This window comes from Carassius gibelio, chromosome B5, assembly GCF_023724105.1.
Source record: "Carassius gibelio isolate Cgi1373 ecotype wild population from Czech Republic chromosome B5, carGib1.2-hapl.c, whole genome shotgun sequence".
Classification (NCBI taxonomy): Eukaryota; Metazoa; Chordata; class Actinopteri; order Cypriniformes; family Cyprinidae; genus Carassius; species Carassius gibelio.
In genome coordinates, this window is record NC_068400.1 from 26,682,242 (window position 1) to 26,695,685 (window position 13,444).

General features: G+C 36.2%; 1 protein-coding gene across 1 annotated transcript in view; it reads right to left on the bottom strand.

The window, feature by feature from the left end:
• Positions 1-351: 351 nt before the first annotated feature.
• Positions 352-13,444, bottom strand: part of adgrv1 (adhesion G protein-coupled receptor V1) — a 135,036-nt gene continuing 121,943 nt past the window's right edge. Inside the window, exons 87-90 of the mRNA XM_052557355.1 lie at positions 9,094-9,215; positions 4,790-4,978; positions 1,880-2,054; positions 352-1,742 (exon numbers count right to left, since the gene is read on the bottom strand). Coding sequence (XP_052413315.1) covers positions 1,624-1,742; positions 1,880-2,054; positions 4,790-4,978; positions 9,094-9,215 — 605 coding nt within the window. The 3' untranslated portion in view covers positions 352-1,623. The remainder of the gene's footprint in view (positions 1,743-1,879; positions 2,055-4,789; positions 4,979-9,093; positions 9,216-13,444) is intronic.

A 13,444-nucleotide genomic window follows, 5' to 3' on the forward strand; every position in this document is an offset into this window, starting at 1 on the left:
GATTATCATTTTTATCAGTTGTCTTAAAGACACAAACAAGTTTCTGTTTCTCCTTGCAAAGTATGTAGAACTGGTTTGTCAAGCTTCATACTCATATGGTACGTGCACACACACACACACACACACACACACACACACACACACACACACACACACACACACACACACACACACACCCACACAAACACACACACACACACACACACAGACCCTGTTTTTTGGTTGTTGTTTTCTTTTCGGTTTAAATACTGTAATCAGTTCTGAAAATGCACTATTATTTTAATGCCAGAAGATATTTTCATTGTTCATTATGAAGTACATATGTGGGATAAAGATCCAGTCAAAGAAAAATACATAATGAATATTTATTATTGGTGTTACACAAACCAAGCAGCAGAATTATGGGGCTCACTGATCAGACTGCCACTCAGTCTACATGACATTTCCATTCAAAACAATATTAAAACCTTCACAAATTAATTTAGTGATAATTATATTCACATAAAGTGCCATGAAAAGGTTTTTGTCCCCTTCCTGATTTAAATTTTTTGCATATTTGTCATACAGACACAGACCGTCAAACTAATTTTAATATCACACTAAGATAATGCAAGTAAATACAAAATGCTGTTTTTAAGTGATGATTTCATTTAAGGGAAAAAATACTGTCCATACGTACATTGACCTACTTGAAAAATGAATTGCCCCCTCCTGTTAAATCATGAAATAACTGATTAAACTCATTATTTTAGAAAGCTGAGGTGAATTTCACTGGTCACACCCAGCTCTGATTACTGCCAGACCTGTGAATCAAGAAATCACTTCTGACAAAGTGAAGCATGCTTAAAGAGCAACACATCATGCCAAGATCTAAAGAAGTACAAGAACAGATGAGAAACAAAATAGTTGACATGTATCAGTCTTGAAAGGGTTATAATGCCATTTCTAAGGCTCTGGGACTCCAGTGAACCACGTCCACGGCCAAAACAAAGGTGAACCTTCCTAGGAGTGGCCGGCCTACCAAGATTACTCCAAGAGTGCAACGACGACTCATCCAGGAGGTCAAAAAAGAACCCAGAACAACATCTAAAGAACTGCAGGCCTCATAAAAAGAACATCATACTAACAGTCAAACATGGGGGAGGTAGCTGCTTTGCATCTTCAGGACCTGGATGACTTGAATTCTGCACTCTATCATAAAACCCTGAAGAAGAATGACTGGCCATCAGTTTGTGACCTCAAGCTCAAGCGCACTTGGGTTATGCAGCAAGAGCAAGACAATTACTTTTTCACGTAGGGCCCAGGTAGGTTTGGACATTTTTATGGCCACAATAAATAATTATTTCAAAACTGCATTTTATATTTACTCAGGTTATCTTTGTGTAATATTTTATTTTAATCTTTTAAGTGTGACAAATGCAACAACAACCAAAAAAAAAAAAAATTGTAAGGGAGCAAAAACCATTTTATGGCACTGTATGTATGTATATATATATATAAAAAAATCACGTATAAAAAGACATCTTAAAAACTAACAAGATTTAGTGCAAAGGCATAAACAGTGAAAAACAAAAACAACTATTGTTTTTATTTTACAATTTTCAGTACAAAAAAATAGTGAGGTTAGAGATGTGTGTCTGCGATAGGAATCCGCCGCAGCTCTACGATTTGAGAGTTAGCCACACTACCTCCATCATGACTGCCGTGGACTGACTCGCTGTCACTCACATTAAGGCCAGAACCTGTTTGTAGGTAAAACATTGTTCCCAAATCAAAAAACACATAACTAGTACTCCGCAAAAAAAAACTGAATAGGTATTATTATAATTGCTAAAGATCTGTAGGGATTTAGGTCTATTTTTGGAATAAAGGGGCTTACCAGTTTTTAAGGCAAATATGAGGTCATCAAACTCCTGTGACTCCTCGTCCTGCACCAGATTAGTGTTGATGAAGCCTCCTTCTGTGATGTAGGTCTCGTCCTGAGGACTCTGTTTGAAAACACTGCTGGGCTGACTGCTGGGCCTCAGTGAAGCTCTCTCCCAATCTGCAGAGATCTGAAAAATATAGAAAAAAAGATCTTTGAATGTCAGAATTTTTTTTTTTTTTTCAAAGCTTCACCACATTAAAATGCCTTTTGCTGTTGAGGTAGTTTGTGCACACAGTTTAAAGCTTAATGGAGCCACACAAATCAGCCATTCACCGGTGTGTCTGGTGCAGGGGTCATTCAGAGGTTACGAGGACTATCTGTAGAGTTTTACCAGGATAAGTCAGCAATCACAAGCATTCAGATGTTTCGTTATTAATTCTGGTATAGCTGGAGATTCATAGGCGAGGAAACTGTATAATAATTATTTTTGAAGTGATCAACACGGATTCGAACCCGCATTTTGCCAAACTTTTTTTTTTCTCCATTTTGAAATATAGTATCACATCTTAAAGGCTTTTCTTTTCAATATAAATTAAGGAAATAATCAAGAAGTTGAAAATAAAGTACCGGGTAGGTGTAGGGAGGGCTTTATTGTACCAATAAGGTGGCATTCAGTTAATAATTGGAATTAATATATATATATATATATATATATATATATATATATATATATATATATATATATATATATATTAATTCCAATTATTATATATATATATATATATATATATATATATATATATATATATCATTTTTACGTTTTAAGTATATATATCATTTTTAAGTTTTATAAAAATAAAAAATAAATCATTTTTCTAAACTTGTCACAAAAACCTGATATACTAAACAATAATTATTCCTAATCGATGAATGATAATTCTCACATTAACACCTCAGCAACATCTAACGTTACAGTAAAGCATCTAAAATGCACACTCGGATCAGTTTAATACAGCAAACTGATGATGAAGAATCGTAATATAATTGGTATAACAAACTGTTTACCAGTTAACTCATTTCTAACGTTCTCACACACAAAACTAAATACTGTAGAAACTGCTCACTTTTGGCATGAAGAGATGATCACAATGACCTTCTGACTCCATCCTGTGACATAAATCTATTTTTTCACTCATTTCAATCATCAAAGTAAAGAACAAATAGCCCCATTAAACACAACATTGTGAAACAGTACATCTGACTTTCCCTCCCCTTAATGTGCTTCCTAATAGCAATGGCTTCCTTTCCTTTGGCTGGGTGCTTTTTCCCAGGAGGACGGAGGGAGAGGCCACTCCTGTCCCCCATGTCCCAGGCACCTCATTTTGGTACAATAGCCCATGGACAGTCCTTTAATCAGAACAGAATGTACACTGAGTGAACTGAGCACCGCCAGGCACCTAGTCATGTCTGTTTGAAGAGCCTGAGGAGACGGCCACCCCTCCAGAGCGCTGTTTCCTCTCCTCCCTCCACCAGTCACCTCCTCCCAATCCAACTGCCTGTTGTCCCGAGGACACATGTGACACTAAGAGCTGCTTTAAGCTAGGAGCCAGTGCTTTCATGAACAAAACAGGATTAATTCAGTTCTCTCAAGTCTGCACTTAGAGGTCAATGTCCCTAAAATTACAGTCCTACCACAATCTTATTGATTTGTTCTCTTATAAATTGGCTTAAGCAAACATTTTACAAGCCATTTTGGATTTTTCTCCTTTTGTATAAGCTTTATCTAGATATTTATCTACTTTTTTGGAGCTTAAACTTAACATAAGTCTCATCATCAGCACCTACAGACTGAAAACTTTTAACACTGGCGGCACAAAGAAAAAAAAAAAGTGCAAAAAGTAGGGTGAACTGTAAAAGTGGAGTGAAGCACTGCTAAAAGCTTTTTATCCTCATCCTTGAAGTTTTATTATAATACTGCAACCCAAATGAATATTGAAATATTTCTGTTGGGAATCTTTAGACATTTCATGATTCTTTGGCAAACCCGATCACATTCAAAAAGGACTCTTTCATTTGTTTTTCTTAGTAATTAATGAATTTACTAGCATTTTATTTATTTAATTATAAGTACCAATCATTAGGAAAAGTAACATAATTGACTCAGAATTGTTTTAAAAATTGAAATGCATTGGAGAATTGATACTTAATATAATGTTAATTATAGACCTTTAATCACAATTAGGCACAATTTTTTATTTGAACTGTATTATTTATTTATTTATTTATTTTTCAGATAAAGTGGGGCATGCATATATTTAAGAAAAATATGTTGCATTTATATATTAAATAAATTATATTAATTATATTAACATAAATATATACATATTTTCAAAATATATGCTGTGTGTGTGTGTATTTATATAGACTCACTAATAAATTGTAGAGTCTCAAAAACAGCTCAGCATTAAAGTTGCAGACTGAAGGAAACAGAGATATTTTCTTTTTAAACATCTCCTCTAAAAGCCTTTCTTGATCACTGCCCATCCTTCCCAGGCAGCCTGTGCTCTCTTTACAGTCCTCCTAACCTCCCTACACCCTCATTCCCGGATCTGTGAATAGTTTACATTGAGGGCTCAGAGGAATGCGAGCTTCTACACCAGGCCTCTTTATTACATAACACTCTCTTACAGTCTGTGTGTGCGTGAGCTGACTCGGTGAACAAACACAGGTCTGTGAGTCCTCTACCTCAGCTTGAGGATGATAAATATGTGGTTATGCAAACATACATAAATCTTAAGGCTACCAATGTAATCTCACAAGTACATGTGTGGTATGAAATGCTGTCAGATGTCACTGCCAAATAAAGCAAGTGCAACAACTATTCATTAGAATGTTTATCAAAACCTGCAGTAACAGACGCACCTCTTCCATGGCACTGATGAGGTTCTGTGTGGACTTGCTGATTTCTCCTCCACCCACGGTAGCAGCACCAGTGCTCTGGTATATGGAGTCTGGGCTGCCGTGTCCATTCATTTCCACGGTGTAGGTTGCCTTAGCTGGCCAGAAGAGCTGATTATGCATGATAAAGTAGACGGAAAAGATGTACAGACCCTGAAAAAGATGAAATCACAAGTTAGATGAGCTCAACGCACTGCCGCATCAGATGAATAAAGTTATTTCCTCTATTCTAAGGAGGGAAGTGGTGCAGGATCTCCATGAGATCCTAATCAATAGATTTGTTACTTAAGGAGTAAGTAGTAAGTGATGTGATATTATGAATATAATCAAAGGTACAAATATATATTTGCAATTTAGCACACCTTCTAGCCCTATATCTATATATGGCATTTATATTAGTGCTGTCAAACGATTAATCACGATTAATCACATCCAAAATAAAGTATTTTATATTTGTGTATACTGCGTATATTTATTATGTGTATATAAATACAAACACATGTATATATTTAAGAAAAGAAAATTATATATGAATAAAATATGTTTTATTTATTATAAAATATAAGAATATGAATATCTAAATGTATAAACGTAAATATTTTCAAAATCCATACTGTGTGTATTTATATATACATAATAAATATCGACAATACACAAATATATTTATACAAATACATACATATATATATTTATATATCTACAAATATAGCTTGTTTAAAAGTAAAATAAAAAAAGAAATAAAAAAAAAAAACACAAAAAGAACAAACATAACCAATTAATTATTTGGTCTTAAATTCCAGATTTTGCATCAGACATAATTTCCCTCCCTCTGACATCATTGTCAATGAGGGTCTGGCCAACCAGTTTTTTATTGGGTAGGAGCACCAAACCAAACATCGCTGTACACACACTTGTGCCAAATATCTCATGAACACCAGAAATGTCATAACAAATGGGACATGTGGGTGACAGACTGCAGGTGAAACTAAAAATAATAGGGGGAAAGTGCTGAGCTTTTGGAAATACAGAGAAAAATACAGAAAGTTTCTGAGGAATAGAGACAGTGAATAATGTGATATGAGTTGATGCATTCTATTAATGATTTATATAATGTGGAAAACGTGAAGAGAGAAGAGAATAACACACACACACACACACACACACACACACACACACACACACACACGTATTAGGGACTGGACTTGCTTCCTTTGAACTTAAAATTTATTTGAAGCTGAACTGAAAAATAAGCATTATCCAGCCCTCACTGAAACCACTATGGCTCAGCATCATTGACAGGTAAAGTAAACTGGATATAAGCACGCACACACATACCACTCACAAAAATAGAGTATCGATTTCAGGCCTCATTTAGAGACTATAAGTGGGCAGCCTGTGCTTCGCTGGGAGGCTTTATCACTGCTACCTGAAAGACATGCAAATGTCCAGAGGCCAGAGCGGCATGCTCAATTACTTCTGCTAGTCATATAACTGTTCTCAGGTCAGAACAGACAGGTCTGGTTTTTACCTACGATATAAGGGAAATGAGTTAACACAATGCATATTGTTAAAAATGGTGTGTCCATCTAAAGGTACTCAACGGCATCTGCATTCATTCAAGCTTTACATACCAGAACCATCAAAATAATGCAGAAGTATAATAAAAGTCATCTATATGAGCAGTATGTCATATTCTAAGTCTTGTGTGAGGAACACACTGACATTTAAGTCATTATTTACAGATAGTGGATGAAAATAACAGAATTCTTAAGAATTCGTTAAGATTTGGACTCAAAATAAAAATAAAAGTCATAAAGGTTTAAAACAACATGAGGGTGTGATATTATTGAGTGAATCGTAATTTTTTTGTTATTTTCCAGGATTTTCTATAAGATAATAAGAAAGTGCCGATTCTCTCTTTTTTTCCCTTCTCGTATTTTCTTTAAAACAGATGGAAAGTACTAATAGAAGTTGGAAAACTACCTCGTTGGCTATATATCGAGTCACACATTTGAAACAGAAAGACAAGCATACTACCAAGAGTTTGTAGTCAATAAAAAAAATTATGTATCTAAAAGAAGACTGTAATGCTCACCTCTAATTTTCTATTATGATGTATTTAAAAAAAATGTATATATTTTACAATGTAATTTATACCTCTGGTTCCAGCGTTGCATGAATTTTCACATGATTCTTCAGGAATCATTTTAATATTCAGATTTGCTGCTCAAGTAACATTATTATCAATGTAGACAACAGTTATGCTGCTTAATATTGTTGTGATACCTTTTTTTCTTTTTTCATGGAACCTGCAAACTTCTGAATGGTAGTTTAGCAATATAAATAATAGCAATGCTGCTGACTACTGAAGAATGAATACATGCAGTGATTAAATGATTAATCTGATCTGATGTAATCATTAATCTGACTCAGTGCACTGCTGGGGATCAACAACATCTCCATTCCTTTTTTTATTAACACATGGCAGGGTTTCTTACTGCATATGCCTTGATACCCTTTTCACCTTCTTTATTATAGATCGTCACATCCTGAAATCAGCAGAGGTTAACATGAAGCTGTTTACAGGCTTCCCAATCAGACAGGAACTAACAGCGTTTAAATGATACATCTGAGAAAATAAGAGGACTTGCATGGAAAATTAGCATCACGGAAAAAACAGCACCCATGAAAACAGATGCTCAGGGCTTGATTATTAAAAACAGACTGCAGGAAATAACAGGGAATGTGCAGGGAAAAGTTAAAACTAAAACATTACAAACACATCCTATAAATGATTGCTGAAGAATTCCTCTGAGAACTGAAAAAGTTCTGTCAGCCAAATATCAACACATCCACGGATGTCTGCATGGCCCTCCCACATGTTTGTGAAGATTTTCCACAGAAGGAGGTCATGTTTTTGTTGTAGGCACTGCTGACATTTTTATGTGGGCGTTTAGAGTTTGACTCAAAGGGAGTCAAAACACAATTTTGTGCTATTTATGCTCTTTCTAGGTGAAGGGCATCATGTCCAGCCCAGTCATGTTTTGGCTTTGTCAGGAACATTAACAGCTTCTCTGACCGCTGTCAGTCAGTCTGTAATGTAGAACAAGTAGAACAAATATGCTCAACTGTATGTTTGGTTGTTGTTTACACTAACTGTACCAGTGAGGAAATGTTGAAGAAGAAAAAATACTGGAGGAAGTCTATCTTTTCTGTTAAAATGTTACTTGTTTCTCAGAAAGCTAACACGGCATGTAAAAATTTGATGTTGCAAACCATATTTAGCTTTCTACGTTTTACTATATCAATTAACTATATCCATTGCACTTCTCATTGATGCAGTTTTCTTTTTTCAAATAAAGATAAAAACTATGACCAAGAGAAAGTGGCTCCTTTGTGTGCGTTGTTTTAAACATCGCTGCATTACACAGCATGTGTTTGGCTGCAAAATGTTGCTTATGTGACTTCATCTTCACAGTTATGTTACATTTTAACTTATAAAATTTGGAGTTCAAACCTTCTTTTCCCCCTTACGACACAACCCTGATGTTAAAGAGAAACATCCTTTGAGGTTTATCAAGTGATAACTCTATCCAGCTTTATCGACCATGGTGGACTTCACTCATCTAGTCAACAGATAAACAGACTCTCATCATCATCATACAATGACTCGGAATAGTCCACCCACAAGTAAATGAGCCTGGCCAGTATCTTAAGATCATGTCATGCAAGAGGTGGAGAACTAGAAATCAGTGGACTACTGTATCTGTCTATTTTATCTATACAGTGCAGAAAGTATATAAGATAGTGAGGTGGTTGTGAGAGTAATGCATTTGTATTCAGAGATAAGACAGCTTTTTGCAGGTCTTAAACTAAACGTGAAGAGCCCACTGGGCCTTCAAATGTGAAGATTACCTGTATTGATCTATCTTCAGGATTAGGATTAATCTAATGCTTTTAAGATGTGAACAATTAAGTCTAACTGAATGTGATTCTGAGGGTCAGAACTGACCACGGGTCACGACTTCATCACTTTCACACTGAGTTCAATGACAAAACACTTTAGAGATAAGATTAGGTTGCACACATTGATGATTTAAGAGTCACAACTTGCTCTGTTTTGTAAAAAGCATCAACAATAACGGCATTTCCATTCAAACTTAACTACCATTCGAAAAGGTATTGTTAAAATTTTTGAAAAAAGCTGCATGCGTTTTCCAACGCTGCATTTTTTTGTAAAATAAAAGATTTTGTGTGTATGTTCTTACCAGAAAGATGTTGAAGATAACAAGCAGGATCAGCATCCACAGATATCTGTAGGCCATGTGCAGTCCAGCCCAAAGACAGACCAGAGTCACCAGAGCAAACAGATACAACATCATGGGCACCTCTGAAGAACAAACAGAAAGAAACCTCATTTTGGGTTTGCAAGATCAAATAAGCTCATTTGGTAAACAAATACATGTTTCCTAAAATGCAAGATGGCATCATTTGAAGTTAATATATTTCTAGAAAAATCACAAGAGCTTTGCTCATCATTTTTCAGATGCATGGATGCTGACTGTGCTGTTTTATCTGTGCTGCATGCACCGATGCCAGCAGCCATGGGTGCTGTTTTCAGTTACAGAGCGGGCTGGCCAGGCATGCATCAGTTTTTCCATAGTTCAGACAAGCTTTTCACAAGCAGCTAGAGCTCTTTGAACTGCGCTCGCTCTGGCATAAGAGCCATGTGGGCACGTTAATTGACCTGAGGCAGGATTCCAAGATGGCTCCCAGCGAAAACAAACAAAGCAAAACAACAAAGGAAGGAGAATAAAATGAGTTGTCTCATTAAGCAGGTCACAGTCCAGAGACTGTTCTGGGGTAAATGAGGGCAGCCATGGGTACAAAGTACTTGGCCCACGAGTGCTCTTCATGTGGGCAAACAATGCCTCTCAGTGCCAAGACTGACTCAAGCATACTGGCACAAGGACTTTAACCAGACTGAGTGTTTTACTTTAAAAATGATTGTGAGTTTAATTGCTGAAACATTCATTTAGAGGGAGGGAAGAAAACTATGTGTTGCAAACATGCTAGTTCAAAACCTGACATTCTAGCATCAACATAAAGTAATCATTTACCCAAAGTCATGACATTATGAACACAAGCACAAGAGTTTCGAATGTTCATGTTTTGTGGATTTGAATACTCAACAGATAAAGTACTCATTTATGCCTAAACCCATTTATGCAAATAAGCAATGACACAATACAGCAACTACCAGTAGAAATTATGTAACCAACATTAAATATGGTTGGTGACCTTTGCCAAACATGGACCAATTCTCACTCTTAACTAGTTGCTTATTAGCATGCATATATTTTTTACATATTGGCTGTTTATTAGTACTTATAAAGCACATATTCTGCAGGACAATATTCAATATCCCTAAACCTACCAAATACATAAACTTAACAACATTACTTACTATTAATTAGCAGCAAATTAGCAGTCTATTGAGGCAAAAGTCAAAGTTAATGGTTTGTTTAAAGTGAGAATTGGTTCTAAAAATAAAGTGAAACCAAAAATCACAAATATCTCAATCAGTTTAAAACAAATGAAAGAGATTTTGAAATGCAGTTTTGTGTTTTCATGACAAATCTTTATTGCCACCCATTCCCTAATGATCCTTTATAGTTCTCATAAATTACCTTTTGGCTCTACTAAAACCTCTCCTTCACCAGCAATGCATTTGTGATTTCTAAGTTGGCCAAAGTACACAACCAGGCAAAGCTGTAGCTGATAATTAGCGAGGAAGAGGCCGTCTGTGGCATTGTTTCTTTCAGCAGGCCTTATTTGCATCTGCTCACCTCCTCGACCTCGTGAGAACCCTGTTTTTTAATTCATACATTTAATGAGGGAACAAACAAGTACAGCTCCAGAATGGAGAACAGGCTGACTCATCCATCATGCTCTCTATTCACAATATAAACATGGACGTGAGCTCAGCCCGGCACTTCGAGGGCTCCAAACAATGGCAGAAGACCTGTATTCTCTTTTTATTTTCAGAAAATGCATTCAGCGCTTATTTGATTTACAATTCGTGCAACTTAGTAAATTGATTGAAACAAATGGAATATGCAAATATCAACATCTTTCTTTGATGGCCACTATTGGACAATTAGAGGCTGAAATTACACAACACATTTGCTCTATTTGTTCTAGCACATGTTTGAAGCATATTAGATGCACCAGCAGATGTGCAGAACCCACATCTAGGGAAAAAGAATATTCATCAGCTTAACCTCCACAACCTGGCGCTTCCCTGGGCTGCATCCCTTATGATGGAAAACAATCATGCATGCACCTGCAGCCTTGTTTGTGCATGCCGGCATCTAATCAAATTAAGACAAGCAAACACCCTGCAAGTTCAAGAGAATTTAAATAATCCTCCAAGCGTCATTGCTGAAATGCATGCATGCATGACAAAAACAGCAAATGATATTATAATTGGCTTTCATTAGAGTGAATGAGGGTGATGAGAATCAGTTCAATCCAAAATGAGGCTTCCTTTAGGGACACGACTTGCTGTTCGAGAACACAGCGTCCTGTGCCGTCCCAGAGCATTTCACCAGCAGAACTAATGCACACGGCATTAACATCTGTTCTGCTGCTGCTTTGATGTTAATATGGCTCTGATGACACCAGAAGTGCAAAGACAAGCAGAGTCAGGCCATGCATGACTGACACATCTCTGGGGCGATTCAGTGGAAGACCTGCCAGCAGAAGCAGGCAAACATTATGAAAGACTTGGCAATGAAAAATAGGCCATACATTCCTCATCTGATAGACAACACATGGCACTGAGCCGAAGTTTAACACCAGGTTAGCACAAAAATGCCACGGTCATTGCTTCCACCTGTCTAACTTTACCTGCTGTTTGTGTTTGCCTCAACTATCTTACATTTACTTTCATGATGTTTTGGTTGCTATTTACTTTTACTGATGCTGTTGCCATGAACATTTGGGAACACTTTTCAGTGTTCATGTTACAAAAGCACTAATACATGCAATTTCTATATCAATGAAGTAGTGAAAGCATACATCTAAAAAAAGGACAATTTAAAAATTGTTTTAGAATGTGTATAGCATCTCTTACCAAAGGACATGTCAATCTATTTCATGTTATTTTTCAAAATTTTACCTTGTATTATTATTAGTGTAATTCATTATATTTACATATCATGTACATAACACTATTACATGTTTTTTTATTTATTTTTTATAAGTATCCCAGTTCTTCCACAAATCAAAAACATCCAATTTTATTGTATTTCTCTGTTCTTTCCCTGGATATTGTTCTGCATATCAGTCTCCACTTTGTACATGCTGCTCTCCCTCCAAGTCTTTCCCTCCCTCCTCTCCCTGACTGCCTTTGCTTTCCTTCTCTGTAAGCACATTCCAGGCTGTGGTCTGGGCCTCAGAAGCAGCAGGTTCCTAAACCTTGAGGAACCATCTCTCTATTGGAAAGGAACTGGCTAGATCACTTCCTCTCCCAATGAAAACCAGGCTCTCATTAATCCATGTCTTAAACATAAAGTGCTGTACAATACCTCGATGTTTCCACTCATACGTCACAACTAAAGTGAGCCATAAAATCAGTTTAACTTGAATGAATAACTGCATCCAATTTCAAAGGGTTTTCTGAACATAAATTCTGAACATAAAAATGCATTTAAATGTTGCTTTTGGTTCTTAAAACGTTTTTTTTTTGTTTCACTACCTACATTTATATACACTAGTGTTAAAAAATACAGTAAGTACAATCATCTTGTGAAATAATATATCCGATTACAATAACTTTTTTTCTTTTTTAGCATATCGTAAAATTACAATTTTCCTGTAATGGCAAAGCTGAATTTTCGACAGTCATTTTCATTTTCAACTTTCAACATTTTCTACTGTCTTTTGCAACATAAAAAATGTCTTTAATATAATTTTTAATCAGTTGTATGCATCCATGCTTAATAAAAGTATTAATTTCACAAACATACAGTATGTGGCAAACTGTTAAAAACTGTTTATGTTCTACAGTAAACAATTCAGAAACTTTTGAATTTTTGAAGCGATGATGTTAAATATGCTGACTGTCCAAGAGATAAATATATGACAATTTAGAGTGAAGTCATGGTATCAGTTAATAATATATAATGGCATATACAACAGACAACTATAGTTCTCTTAGGAGGAGAAGACCCTCAGCGTAAGAAAGCAAGCACCGAGGACCACTGGGGAAAAACAGCAGGGCCTAAATGTGAGCCAGCACTCTGGCTCCTGTTTAAGATGCCATAGCAGCTGTCACAACATTCAGCTGTGGTTCAACTCCCGAGAATGAAAGACCTTCCTTTGTCTCCCTTTTGAGTGAGCTAACATCTGCCCGGCCAACAGCTTCAATGATAAGAAAAAAGTGTTCCAACTCAAAGAGTCATGGGTGGCTGAAGAAGAGGATTGTGGTAAAGAGATGAAAGAATGAGAGCGCGGGAAGAGCTGAAATCTTCCAGTAAATCTGTTGGAACACTAGAGGTGTCCAACAGTTTTGTGAGAAGAAACAAACAAAGGCTTAAGATGGAAGCACATACT